The sequence below is a fragment of the Coloeus monedula genome, assembly GCF_965178545.1.
Source record: "Coloeus monedula genome assembly, chromosome: 9".
Lineage (NCBI taxonomy): Eukaryota > Metazoa > Chordata > Aves > Passeriformes > Corvidae > Coloeus > Coloeus monedula.
Window position 1 is genome coordinate 25,746,383 of NC_138789.1, and position 14,554 is coordinate 25,760,936.

Genomic DNA, 14,554 nt, shown 5'->3' on the forward strand with positions numbered 1-14,554 from the left:
AGGATATCCATGCTTATGGCCATAAGCAACAAAGAGTGACTCATGTCTGGACAATGAAAGTGCACCTTTATCACCTTAATACACCAACGTGTGTCCGCGCCGGGCTCTGCACGCAACCACCGCCTGCACAGGGGAGAGAAGGCCACCCGTGTCCGTCCACCCGTGCCTACCTAGCTACCTCTACACAGACGAGCTTTAGGAAGCCGCTATTGCTTCTCGGGAGTGTTGTTGACCATGGGCCCGTAGAGCCCGCTGGAGTACACCTGCTCCTTGTGCACGGCGGAGCGGTCCCGCATCAGGTCGCTGAAGGCATAGTCCACGGGCGGCCGGAACCCCAGCGTGGGCATTAGCCCGGCCGTGGAGTAGGGGGTCATGAAGGCCAGTCCCCGGCTGTGCGCCGAGTAGGCGAGGCGCAGGGGGTTCAGTCCCAGGTGGGTGCCCAGGGGGTAGGCGCCGGCCTCGGCCCCGAAGTGCGTGGCGTTGGGCTGCAGCGGGGAGAAGGCGGAGCGGCTGCCCAGCGTGCCGATGGCCGGGGCCATGGCGCCGGCGATCAAGGGCCGGTGGTGGGCGGCGGCGGCAGCGGGGGTGGGCGGCAGGCCCTGCAAGGCGCCGTCCCGGGCCCAGCCCTCCTCGGGGCCCTTCTCCGGGCCGCGGTTGTTGAGGATCTGCTCGATGGCCTGTACCACGTCCCCGCCGCAGCCCTGCAGCACCAGCTCCAGCACGCTGCGCTTGTGCGCCGGGAAGACGCGCGTCAGGATGTCGATGGGAGTCCGCTGCCGGCCGCCGGCCGAGGGCGACGGGTCCTGCTCGTCCTTGTCAGCCTCCGAACCCGAGTCCGAGCCCAGCGGGCTGATGGAACCCGGGCTCTCCTCCCCCTCCTTCGGGCCTTTGGAGACGGGTGAGCTCAGGAAGGACTCGCCGTCTCCGTTCTCCGAGCCCGAGCCGTGGCGAGCATCTGGGGAGGAGGTACCGGGCACGGACTCGCCGTCCGGAGAGAGGGGCTTCCCGCCCGCCTGCTGCGGGGTGACGGCGCGGCTCGGCAGCAGCGTCTTGGGGAACAGCTCGAACTTCTGCATCTTGGACTCTGCGGGTCGGGGGGCAGAAGGAAGAGAGACCGTCAGTGCCGCTGCCCCCGGCGGGCCCCGCGGAGCCGTCGGAGTCGGGGCCACCCGCCTGCAGGTCCGCGCCCCGCTCATCTCCCACCGCCTCTCCAGGCCCCTTCCCCCCATCACCACCTCTCCGAGGGCGCGCAGCGCGGCCTTACCTGAGGCGCCGGCGCCTCCCTCGCCGCCGCCCCCGGCGCAGACGGAGCCGAACACCTCGTACGCGGGCCGGGGCGGGATGATGCCGTTGGCGGCCGCCAGCGCCAGCCCCTCGGCCGTGCCGTAGAGCAGCTGCAGCTCACGGGCCTCGTTCTCCTCCTGCGCCTGCTGCCGGCGCAGCGCCACCTGCGCGGCCATGACGCGCTGGCGCTCGGCGATGAGGGTGCACTTGGCGCACATGCAGTCCTTCCAGCGGCAGTACCGCTTGTGGCCCTTCAGCGCCGACACCACCCCGTGGTTGCGGCAACGGGCGCACTTGGGTGTCCGCGGGTACTTCTCTGCCGCCCGCAGCAGCAGCGGCGGCGCCCGCAGCAAGCTCCCGGCCACGCTCACCGGCAGCGTGGCCGCGGCCGCAGCCGCCGCGGCCGCCACCGAGCTGGGGGGTACCGGGGGGGGCGCGGCGGGCACGCTGGGCAGCTCTGACCGCAGCTCCATCCCGGCGAGCCCGCCCCGAGAGAGGGGCCCCCCCTCCCCGGCCTCCCCCAAAGCGACGCGCGGGGCGGGGGAACCCCCGCGCCGCACCCGCGCCCGGACGCGGAGAAACTCCCGGTGCCTTCAAGCGCGATCACGAGTGCGGGGCACACGGAGCCCCGGGTGCGGGCATGCAAACCCCAGCGCCTGTCCTCTCGCCTGGCGCGCTGCCCCCGTCCCCCCGCACCGGCACACGGCCCCGGAGCGGGGCTCAAGTGAGGACGGGCCCGACGGGAGCCGTTCCGCGCCCTCCTCCCCTCCGCGCCCGAAAAGCAAAGCTAACACAAGAAAATCCAAGAAAACTTAGATCACTCTCGCTTCCTTGCTCCCCTTGCGCATCTGGCGGGGCAGCACCAAGTCCATCGCGCCAGGCTCAAAGACGAGCTCTCCCGTCCGCGCTTGCGGGGTCGCCGCTCCCCACGACGCCCCGGTGCAACCCGAGCTGCTCCCTAAGCTCCGCTCCCCCGTCCCCCTGTAACTGCAGCCACAGACTAACAGTGTCCCTTCAAAGAACAATCCGGCACCTTCAACGACAGGATCCCTCGCCACGAGCCGCAGAGGCTAAAATCCAGCAGAGAATACGAAAAAAAAAATTTTAAAAAAATCGCCCCTTCTCTCGAGCAGCACCTCCGCAGCCGGGGCTCATCCGCCGCGGCGAGCCCGGAGCAGGCGGCCGGCGTCGGGGCGGGCAGAGCGGCGGTCGGGGCCGGGCAGGGCCGGGCGCGGAGCCCCCCGGGACGCGGCCCTGGCGGTGCGTGCGGCCGGAGCGGAGCGGAGCGCGCTGCCCGCCGCGCCGCGCGCCGCCACTCGCGCTATTGTTGCGCCCCGCGTTGCCATTAGGCAACATTTGACAACAATGTGGCGCCTGCCATTGGCCAGGGGCCGCAGGCGCCGCGCTGATTGGCCACCCCGCGCTCCGCCGCGGCCGCCCGAGCGCGCCGCGCCCGCGGAGCGCCGGGAGCGTCCGGGGGGCACCGCGGGGACAGCGGGGCAGCGTGGGCGTGGGTGTGCCTGAAAACACTGCCCGCTCCCCCGCCACCTCAGAGTTGGGCTCTCTTTCCTTTCCTTTTCCTTTTTTTTTTTTTTTTTTAAATCATTGGGAACGGTACTTGACAACTGTTTGATTTTTTTTTCCTGGGTGTAACTTATCGAAAGGGGAGGGGGGAATATGCTGTGGAAGGTGACAATTCAATTTATGGCCTCTCCCATGCCCTTGGAGATTTTGTTTTATAATAGTATATAACGATGCCTCTCTCCTTCCCTTTTCCTTCCTTCCCTTTTCCTTCCTTCCCTTTTCCTTCCTTCCTTCCTTCCTTCCTTCCTTCCTTCCTTCCTTCCTTCCTTCCTTCCTTCCTTCCTTCCTTCCTTCCTTCCTTCCTTCCCTCATTCCCTCATTCCCTCATTCCCTCTCTCCTCTCTTTTCTTTCTCTCTCCCCACTCCCTCCTCTCTCTCATTCCACACCCGCAGGTGAATGTACAAGTGCTGCCGCAGCAGGAGAAGCCCGAGGTGAGTATGATTTTCCATCCTTTCGCTGCGTTTTAGCCTGGGGGAGCCCTGCCCGCCCTTCACTCCCCAGAAAGTAAAGTTCGTTCTTTCTTTCTCCTGCCAGCTGTTTGCGTGACTACATGTTCAACAGGCGCCTTCCCCTTGGGGACAATAAACCCGAGGGACTGATTTTTAAGGAGGAGGAGGCTGCCGGGCTGGTAACTGTATATTAACCCCGGAGCTTTTGTTTTAGCATCAGGCACCCGGGTTTGACGTCACCTTCGCTGGTTGCGGGAGGAGGTAGCACTTCGGTGGGAAATAACGCCGTCTCCTTTCCCCAGGGCTCTCGCCTCTCTTTCCCACGAGGGATCTCCATCCTCCTCGGCACTTTCTAAAGTTCTTTTTCACATGTGTCCGTAAGTCCTTCCCCGTAGCGGGAACTGTCTGCCGGTCGTAGGGGCCTCCTCCCTCCGCTTCAGCATCCCCACCTGCGCTCCCACGCCGCGAGACCTGTTCCAGGTGCCTCCCCGGGTGGGTGCCCCGGGCGAGCTGAGGGCCCCGAGATGGGAGGAGAGAAAGCCCTGGCTCTGCTCGAAACGTGCCGGCCCTGCCTGCCGCTTCCCCGCGGCTGGACACCGCGCAGGGCCGAGGGGCAGCCCCGCTGCAGGACGCGCAGCGCTCGCTGATGCTGCGACGGCTCTTCCCCTTGGTCGCTCTCATTCCGTGGTTGCGAAAAGCACAAATCCTGAGGCCTCCAAATTTTCGATTTTCGTTATTTTTATTGCACTTACATCCGTCTTCCTTTTTTTTTTTTTTTTTTTTTTTTTTTGTAACGAAATGAGCGATTTCCTACCCGATTTTCTGCGGGTGCAGCTGCCACCCACTCCTTGTGATTTAGGTGTTATAACACCTTTATTTAATACGGCCGCCAAGTCAAAATATCCGATTTAATTTTATTTGCAACCACTAATTTTATTCTCCGGAGAGTATTACTCTAATCATCTGATTTAATTGGGATTTCGTAGAACTCGATCAGACCTAATAAGAAACATTTAAAGTATTGCTTTATGTTGGTTTAACAGGGAGAAAATATTCTCCCTTCTACCTGGCAGTTTTCTGGGGGGGTTGCGATGGGTTTTTTTCTGCAAATACCGTCCCTTTCCCCCCCGAGGCAGCCCGCCACCACCAACAGCACAGGACACGGGTTATGCCGATTTCCTCCGTTCTGTTGTCTTTCAGCTTTGACTTAAATTAAAGGGCTGGGTTATCCTTTCCGTTTAAGGCGGTTTAAAACTATTTTGGAAACAGGCATGGGGAAAAAAAACCACCAAACAAACCAAAAAAACCCCAAACAACAAAAACCCCCGAGAGTGGGTCAGTAATCAGCCTGTGAAATGCGATGGTTTCTGTTCGGAGCCTCATGCTTCCAGTAACATGACAAACGGCGGTGTTGAAGTTGGGACACACAACGCGTAGCATCTCTATCCTGAGGCTGTTTCCGTGGGCTCCTGCAGCACGGCCCCACTCGCTGAGATAGGCAGAGTTGGGGTGCAGTGTCCCAGAGTTGGGCACGTAAACGCCCAGTGCCTGTTTCTGCTGTTCGTCCAAAGTCAGCAGAGGACACCCCTTGGTCCAAAACACTTAGCCATGCGCTCGTTTTAAATGTTACACTCAACTTCAATCCGACATCGTAATAGCGGTGTTTTATTAAATAAAAAAATTTAAAATTGCAAGGATGTGTAATTACAAGGATGTAACTCCAGGATTCAGCAAGTTCTGAGGACGTTTGTCCAAATCTCCCCCAATTTCAGGGGCGTTTGACGGGTACCCACGCCGCGCTCCTCTCCGGCCGCCCCCAGGGCAGGCAGCAGCCCCGGCAGGCGCCTGGAGGCGGCGGGGGCTGGAGGCGAAGCCGCCGCTCCCGGAAAGCGCCGCTCTTCGCCAGGATCGCTCCTGACCCGGAGCCGAGGCCTCTCGTCGGGCTCGGCACCCTGCTCCGGGCTCAGGCAGACTCTGCCTTTCCGCTTTCCAGGAGGGAAGTGGCTGGAGGGGCTGCTTCCAACCGGGACCCAACTATTCCTGTGCTGCTGTCCTCTTACGAGGTGCGTTTAGAAAAGGAGAGCCCGGAATCACACTTCTCACCGGTCTGATATTTTAACAACAATAATTTCTCCCCTGTCCGTGTTTTCCTTTGAAAACTTTCACCGTGAGCCCAGAAGGTGCGCACATTTCACCGATTTATTCAAACAAACCACCCCTGAGCTGTGAGTTCGCCCGGACCAGCAGAGGCGCGGCCAGGACTTGCCACGGGCTCGGAGCTCTCTCCAGCTCTGTCCCGGCCTGCTAGAGCCCTGTGTGTGTGTGAGTATGGACGGGAGGCAGCGGGGAGGTGGATGTTGCTCTCCCCCCACCCCTCCCTTCTTCCTCCCCTCTCTCCTGCTGCAATTCATTTCTGTTTGACGAGGCACAATAAAATCTTCATGTACATCCCTGCTCCCGTGTCTTTCTGGGGGAGGGATGTTTGTTTTAGGCACGCACAGAGCAGCCGCGCTCCCGCTGCCCGGGTGGGACAAGGAAAGAAAAATTCATTTCTCCAAACCCGGTGAAACGCGACTTTAAAGCCCCCGAGACTGGTCACGCTCCCAGCTTGGCTCTGGGAGCATCTCCCAGCGTCAAACCGAGAGAGGAACTCAGGCTTGGACCCAGCTCCTCTCTTCCTCCCCGCAGGCGCCGGCCGGGCCCCGCAGGAGCAGCCCGGGTTGGCACCGGGCGCCTGGGCCGGCTCCAGGGAGCGGGGCGGGTGCCCTGCCCGGGCCGGGCACGGAGAGCCGCCGACCCCCGAGCCACCAGAGCTAAGGGGTCCTAGAGGGAACCCCACCATGGTCAGGGCAGCCCTCCAGACGCGTGAAAGTCGACTCTACTTCGTTACAGGGATGGCCAGAGACGCCGCCTTTCGTTGCGCAGTGCCCCGGTTGCTGCTCAGTTATCCCCGCTGTGCGTTTGACTCTGGCAGCATCCAGAAATTCACCACTCGGCGCCCACGGCCCAGCGCTCACATCTGGATCAGCTCAATAAAACATGACAGGGGGTTCATATATTTATTCTGAAGAAGCCCCGATTTCCCCGGTGTTTTTTTCTCTCCTCACTCCCCTTGATTCACCTAAAGGCTTCCCCTGTACGGCTGCTCCGGTGCCCAAGTTTGAGAGGGCTGCAGCAACGGTGCTGCTGCAGCTTCCCCCAATTGCAGCAGTAAAATCTTAATTAAAAAGCGCCCGGCTATTGGCTGCCATGCGGGGGAAGGGACACGCACGCCCGCAGGCAGAGCAGCCCTCGGAAACATCCCAGAGAAATATAGTTCTTGATTAGTGTATTTTCATCTCGTTCTTAGCGGAAGACAGTTTGTAAGTACCTGCTAATGTTAGTGCTCTTTAAGGTTTCAATTGTTCTAGGGGGTTTGCCATTGACTTTTTCATTATTTACCTACTGAATCAAAGTAAGCAAATGCCATCTGTTTCCCTGCTGCTATCATCTTCACTTTTAATTATCCGCCCAGCCGCCTAATAGAGATGATATTAAACTAAATCTTTTTGACATTAAAAGTAATTATCCCCAAACCAATATTACAAGAATGAAAATTACCACCACCACTACCCCCCCTTCAAGAAAAAGGCACATTCCTCCTAGTCCAGGCAACCTCTTCAGATCCGGAGCGAGGAAAGGGAGACGGAACTCCCGTTAGCCCGGACTTCTCAAGTATTTGAAACATTATTAACTCGATTTCTCGGCTCCCAGTGGGGGAGGAGAAATCGACAAGGAAGAAAGATTTGTGGAATAAGGGAAATTCGGGGCTCCGCGCACTCCTGCGCGGGCTCCTCTCCGCCCGCAGCCCGGCGGCCACACGGGGCGGGCGGCGGGGCCGGGGCTGACTGACCCCTCGGGGTTCCGCCGGGGCCGGCGCAGGTACCAGCCCCCCGGCTTTTGGAGAACAACACGTCTTAAATACACAGACACGCGGCCCTCGAAGGGCTTCGCACCATCCAGCGGCACCGGCCGTGCACATCGCGCTGGCCTTGCGGGGACGGTCATTAGAGGGACATTGGAGGAATCGGGGCCGTGATGAAGGGGCACGGCGGGTCCTCTGACAGATGGCCGCCGGCTGAATTACCTCCACAGAGTCATTTCGCTTACTCTTCCCCGCCATTTCTCCTCCGACTCCTTTTAATATGAGCCGGAGCCGCGTCCCCATTTCCTTTAATATGTGCTAAACTGAGCTAATTTTAATTGCATGTTTCAACTTTGCTAATTAAATAGAGTGGTCTAATTAAAAGTGACTAGGGAACAGTTTTAATTCAACCCTCTACTTTTTTAACAATCCATTATGCAACAAATCCAGGGTAAGCCCTCCCTTTAAAAAAGCTACAGATGATTGAGTTTTTACACCTTTTTACACGCTCACAATGGGGAGACTTGACCCAACATATGTAGCAGTGGGGCCGGGCCCCCCCGGCTCCCCGGCGGGGCATCGCGACCGAGCCGCCTCGCTGCTGCTGCCCCGCCTGAGCGCGGCTGGACCCGGGGGCTTCCCGGGGCCTCCCCGCTGGAAGTGCGGAGACTATTAGCCCAGCAGAGGTTAGAGTAGCACATCCCCAAGACAGCAGCCCAGGATTTGGGAAAATCGGGCTCTTTACACGCTTCATCTCTTCACCAAGTGCTCATTAGGTTGTTAACCTCTGGTTCACATGAAAGGGGCATGTGATGAATCCCCTCCCGAACAAATGGGCGCATCCCCCTTCAGGCACTGAACAAAGCCCTTAAAATAACTGCACAAGAAAGCCTTTAGTTGTTACTCTAAAATTTCTTTTCTCTGAGAGCTTGTGCCCATCCACACACACGCACACCGACACACAGAAAGAGGAAAAAAAGCTCACACACGCAAAAATCCATCCATCACCCCCTCTTCCCCCCCCCCCCTCCGTGTGCTGGAGCTAAAAATTAAAAATCCGTGGTCCGTCCCCAGGGCCTTCGGCGCTGGCTGATGTCCCCCGGGTTTGGCTGAGGCTCCGGCTGGGGCTTCCCAAGGGAGGGGAAGGAAATCTTAATCGCTTTAGCGGGGCGGGCGGGGGAGCAGCCTCTGCCTGTGGAGGGGGAAAGCCACGCGTCCCGGCCCGGGGCAGCGCTCTGCGGGGGCACGGGGGTGTGGGGGTGCCCATGCCGGCGCCCGCTCTGCTCTCCCTTCTTCCTTCCACCCGTCAGACAGACGAGCTGAGCGGATCCGCAGCGGAGGAGGGCGCGGGCAGGAGTTTCCCTTTCTCGCCGGGGAGTGCGGCGAAGGCTGGGACACCTCGGGGGGAGCCCAGTGCCCCCAGTGCCCCCAGTGCCCCCTTCCCTCCCCGGCCCCGTTCCGCGCTGGGAGCGAGAGCGGCGGATAGGGTCCCCTCCTAAACCACACGGGCTCAACCTCCCGAGCCAGCGCTGTCTGCTCGGGGCTCGCTGCCCACGGAGGGCCGGCCAGGGAGCCGAGCCTGGCTCCGCATTCCCACCGCTCGCCTGTGGATTTAGGGCTCTTTAAGACCTTTGCTTTTCTCTCTCCCTCCCTCCTTCTCCCTCTCCCTCTCCCTTTTTATTTCCCAGCCCCTCGGGCATGGATTAAAGTGACAGACAATTTTCCCCTCGCACCTTATTGATGGTTAAATGCACTCTGAGTTAATGCGCGGGAAGCGGGGAGGGAGGGGGGCTGTCCCGGCAGCGCTGCGAACCTCGGCGGGTGGACGGGGCGGCCGCGGGCCGGGGGCGGCTCGGCACGAGCGGCGCGGCCGCCTCCCCCCACCCCCGCGCCGGTGTTTGCGCGGCAGCGGAGGCTCCGCGGGGATCCCCCGCGTCCGCGGCGCTGCCCGTGGCACAGGGACACGCGCGTGTGCCGCAGCCTCCCGGCAGCCGCGGGGACACGCGCTGGCACCGCCGGCAGCACGCAGGTACCGCGGGGGCAGCAGCTCCGAGCCAGAATGACTCGGGAAAGCCCCGCTCTGCTAATTTACCGTAGGGCGCTCCGAGAGGTTCATTAAAAAGGCTCTTGTCAGCTCCCTAACGATCCGAGAGCTTTTTAATTATATTTTATATTCCCCTACCCGTCTCCTAACTTCAAACACATGGTAAAAAGGATTTGCTGTTTTGTTTCAGGTAAAACCTAATAATTAAAATTCAGACCCCGTCCCATGCATCTGCTTCGCCTTTGCCAAATGAATTGAAGGGAGAGAGAAAAGCGATTTCATTGAGATCACAGATGGGGTGCAGGTTTTTGGAAGAAATTTGAGAAACACCATTGTCCAGAATCAAAACTCTATGTCTTGCCCCACAAAGGGGGCTGCTTTAAGCCCCTCAACTTCTATGGGGCTTGTTTTTTAAACTTTAAGTGTTCCGCACAATAAGCTGCCACCAAAATGTCACAACCACTCTAATTCCAAGTGTGTCTCACTGCAAAGGGTGCAGAAAAATGAAGGGAGCAAAGGGAAGGAGTGTAATTAAAAACCCTGGAGCTCCCTCCTGCCTGCTGGGGCCCGGCGACCGGTCCGGGGCGGGGGCGGCGGGGAAGTGCCCCCGCCCGTGGCAGCGGGACGGACACCCCAAGGTGCGGAGCCGCCCTCCCCGCGCCGCTCCCGCATCTGCCCGGCCACATCCCGGCTCTGCACATCGGAGCGCTTCCATATTTTGGAGGCTACATTGTTTCATTAGCCGAAAGCAAAAGATTAATTCTTTTATTTTTATTCATGATCATGACAGCCCCGGTCGGATTTGCCAGAGGATTCCCCCCTTCAATGTTTATTGCCCCAGGAGCTCAGGAGCCGAACAATCCTGACGGAATGCGATAGATAAACACAGTCTATATCGTTAGAGACATGTCGAGGGGGTTTGCGGAGGGGCGGGAGGGCCGATGTAACAGCGTCATCAAAAACCACACGCACTTCGGGGAAAAAATGATTCTTGTATTCTTTTCCCAGTTCACACGCAGTATTTAAGGGGCCCTTACACAAACACAGACTTCTTTCAAGTTAATGATGGACCATCCGCAATCTCCCCCGGCACCGTCCAGCCCCGGCCCGGTGCCGCGCCGGTGCCATCAGCCCCGCGGGACCAGGCAGCGCTGGGGCGATGCCCAAACGTGTGCCTCCATTTGTTTGGTTGGTTGGCTGTTTATTTGTGGGTTGTTGTTTTGTTCTTTTTTCCTAGGAATGCCCAGTTTTTCCTTGCGCGCCCCTTGCCCAGCGCCGGGCTGAGCGGCCCCATCTCCGCCCACGCCCACGGGGAAAGGCGCGGCACCGAGGCTTTTCCCCTCTTTTGACTTCCCTTTAACTATTTTTTAAGTAATTTTTAAATAATTCTTCGTTGCGGTGCGGGCAGAGCCGGGCCGGGGTGCGGAGCCAGGGCGGCCGCGGAGGGAAGGGAGAGCCGCGGGGGCGGCTCGGCGGCCGCCCAGCGCTCCGCTGCCCCCGGGAATTCTGCCCCGACGGCTCCATCGGGCCCGGGAGAGGCCGAAGGGCGGCTGCGCTGCCGGCCGGTGCCGCGGGATGCCCGGGAAGTGTCTTCGCCCCCATCCCGCTCCTCCAAGCTAACATCTTCCCGGCGGCCGCGAGGTGCGAAGGCGCGGTGGGACCCGCATCAAGGCAGGGATCTCTTTTTGGGTGTTTTTGCTTGTTTATTTGGTTTGGTTTCCCCACGTTAGACGATACTGCAACAGCCACACAATGCCCTACCTTCGTCTAGACCTTGAAAAAGTGTATTTCAGCAAAAAAGTGTTCTCTTTAATTTGCAAGTGATACTTCACTTCTGAAAAATACCTCCCGCCTTTTTTTCTTTATTAGATCCACACAATTATAAATTATTTTGTTCTTCTGCATCACTGAGTTTATAGTTGTCATTAAAAAAACAATTCCTTCTCCATTGCCACCACAGTTTGGAAATGCTTTCCCTCACACAATCGAAGTCCTCATTAATCAGGACACATAAACAGGCAAATAGGCCTACACAAAATGAAAAATATTTCTAAGTACACATTAGAATAATTTTTAAACTCCTAAAATGGCCGCAACAGAATGGGGGTTTTCAAATGACAACAAATGAGGTCTACCTGTAAATTTAGAAAAGGCAAGATCATGAGTAGCATGCCATAATTACAAGGTATAAAATACTTATGAGTGATAGTAACTCATGCTAATGGGGACCGTGACAGTAGATTAAATAAAGCATAGAGGCAAATAAAATGATAGAAACTACATTTTTTTAGGTGAATGAAAACATGCTTACATTCACTACTTCACAGAACGATAATAATTGTTAAAAATCACCAGGGTAGCACTACCCTTTTAGAAGAAAACTGCATGAAGTTGAAGATAACAAAGAGAAATTAAAGTCACAGGTGAAAGACTAAGACTGTAAGCAAAACTTTTTGAAGACACTATTTTAGATCCTCAGAGTACACATGTATCTGACTTCAAAAGACTACAGCATGCCCACAAGAAGTAGTTGGGCTGTGTGCACCAGCATGTTAAAGGATATAATTGGAAGACAGACTTAAAGCAGGAAACTAGAAAAGAAAATTAGAAAACCCATGGAAATTTAACTTTTGGAAGATATGAATCCTGAATTAAACAACTGAAATACCCCAAGGAACAATTACCAAAGGTGTAAAGGACTATTAAAAGTATCAGAAACAGAAAACCTGCCAGAAGATAATTGGACTAATACATTTTTACAGTGTAAAAGACTCCTTTTATTAAAAATAGGGTAATTGCAGAAGAACTAAGCTAGTCATCTGTAGCAGTGTTTACTGCAGTGGAAACATCTTTTCTTGAGTTAAAAAAAAAAAAAAAAAAAAAGTAGTATTATCAGATTGACAGCTGGAAGCAGAAAGCAACAATTTTCACAGTGAGAAGATTCCAGCAATGTCCCCAAGGATCTTTGTGGGAACCTGTGTTATTCAAGGTACTCAGACACCACTACCTGGAGAAAGGGATCAGTGGTGAGCTGATGATACTAATAAATAACACAAACTCATTCAAGTTGAGTGGATAGAAAGGGAACAGCGATGAACTGTGGAATCCTGTGGAATATTGTCACAACATGGAGCTGGGTAAACAGGAAAGGAAACTCAGTGGTGCTAAGTACAAAATAACGATCCTGTTAACCCGTAGTTTTGTAATCACAAGAACTAATGAAGCCTCCTTCTATAACCAGCAGTTGAGTGACATTTTAACTGAATTATATTAAGTCTGTAGTGTGACTTTAGTCTTTATTACACATAAAAGAATCCACAGAGAAAAGACCTGACTAAGGAGTGAATTCTCTGTTATCTAGTGAGACATTAAAACCTTTTGAAACTTTCAGGGTGATCGGGTCTGGAGCGACTCCCAAGAGCTGGATCTAGTGAGCCTTGCCTTCACTGCACACACTCAAGGGACCTTCCATCTGCCTTCCTGTTTCCTGAATTCTGGGCTGCCAAATTGCAGACAGCAAAACCCTTATAGCATTTAATTCCCTTGAATTTTTTTTTTTTTTTTATGTGGATGTAAAACGTGAAGGTAGTAATAAGGTATTAAAAAATATTTCAAGGAGCATGGTCTATTTCATCCCACATAAATCAGCAGTGCTGTCAGGGGGAGCAGCCTGGCCTTCCTCTTCCTCTCGTCTTCATTGATTCACCTAGAGACACATCAGGGAGCTGCATCAGCCTCAAAACTGCTCCAGAAAAAAGAAGGGTCATCTTTTAACTGGTTTGCCTGGTCCCAGTGCAAGGTGGGGGCACAGATGGCTCTGTGGGCAGAAGCATAGACCTGTATCAGACTAAACCGAGTATAAAACTGCCTGGATCCTGACACGTTTAGTGCTAAATTTGCTATTCCCCACCTGTCATCTGTGGGGAAATAGTTTCAGGTAGAGAACAATGTCTCATGCTGTGTACAGTGTACAGTAATTTCTGCTTTTTTTCCTGAGCCGTCCAGAAAGAAAAATATAACTAAGACTACTGCAGTTGCCTTCTCTTTTATACAAACAGATTAATAAAACTAAACTTGGGTGCAGAATCAACATCCAGTCTCCACTCCCAGCTCTTTTGTTCAAAAAGACCAATGGCTGCAATGAACATCCACTGTCAAGGGCTGGATGGCTCATCCCAGGCAAGCACCCAGCTGCCAGGCTAAAGACTGATTTGCACCCTCCCCTCTCAAGGACCTTTAAAGGAATCCTGTATTTTGGCAGTCAAACAGCTTTGAGAGTGAGCAGCACACACTTTAAAAGTAGCTGTGCTGTGGTGGTGTTGAAGCAGACTATGGAATGTCCAACCCAGGGACTCATCTCTCCTCAGGCCCTCACAATACTGGAGAAACCAAAGTGTGAATTACCATCAGCGAAAACTCCTCCTCGGGAGGAGGTCACCATCACTGTTTCCAAATGGTGGAAGGTCTTGGTGCTTACCTTGGTGCACAGCCTGAGTGCTGAGAGCCCTCAGGAGAAGGACAGCAGAGGAGGAAGCCTTTGCTCCAGGGAGGAATGGCACACATAAAGACATCTCCATCTTCAGCATTTCTGACTGACTGCTCCAAGCAGATTCTGGTTCTGCCTGGTAGTGACTCTTCACATGTAGAGATGCTTGCTGTGGAGGCTGTTTTAAGGCTCTGAAATCTTCTCATGCATTGTTTAGGGAGCCTGGACACGAGGCCCAGATAAGGAAGTGCTTCAGTCCTGAGAGTCTGGGATATTGTGGTTTGATTTTTTCCCCACACATGGAAGAGTGAAATCATATAAGTTTTTAGTAGAAATATTGCTGCAATTGAAAATTTATTTTAAGTTTCTAATGTCACCGAGTTTATGAAAGCCAAAGTCCTCTTCTGCTACATTAAAAAGAATAGACAACCCCCCCCAACACAGCTCCATTAGAAACACCCTCAGCACTCCCACAGAGCTGAAGGGTGCATATGCAGAGAGTACAGAGCAAACACTCATGTTCTGCATGGTCTCTAATAATGATTTCAAACACCACTGTCAACAGGCAGAAAGTTTCTCCCAAAGCCAGAGAGTGCCCCACCTTCACCCCATGAGTAACAGAAGCCAACGCACAGCATGGGATTCCTTTCAGCAACAGTAATTCCTTAAGACTTAAAACTAATGCATTAATCACCTTAATGGTAATCCATTAATGTGAAGAACCTGAAGATCAAAAGGCAGAATCAGGGATGTGCTCCGTAGCAATGGTGTTACAGTTTTAGGGTAATACTGAATTACAAAA

The 14,554-nt window shown here is 55.1% G+C and overlaps 1 protein-coding gene across 1 annotated transcript; it reads right to left on the reverse strand.

Moving 5' to 3' along the window:
* Positions 1-206: 206 nt before the first annotated feature.
* Positions 207-1,757, reverse strand: DMRTA2 (DMRT like family A2; the record flags this gene model as incomplete). Its single annotated transcript, XM_082286841.1, has 2 exons — positions 207-1,082; positions 1,233-1,757. The coding sequence occupies 2 exons, from the start codon at positions 1,755-1,757 to the stop codon at positions 207-209; spliced, it is 1,401 nt and encodes a 466-aa protein (XP_082142967.1).
* Between the last annotated feature and the right edge of the window lie 12,797 nt (positions 1,758-14,554).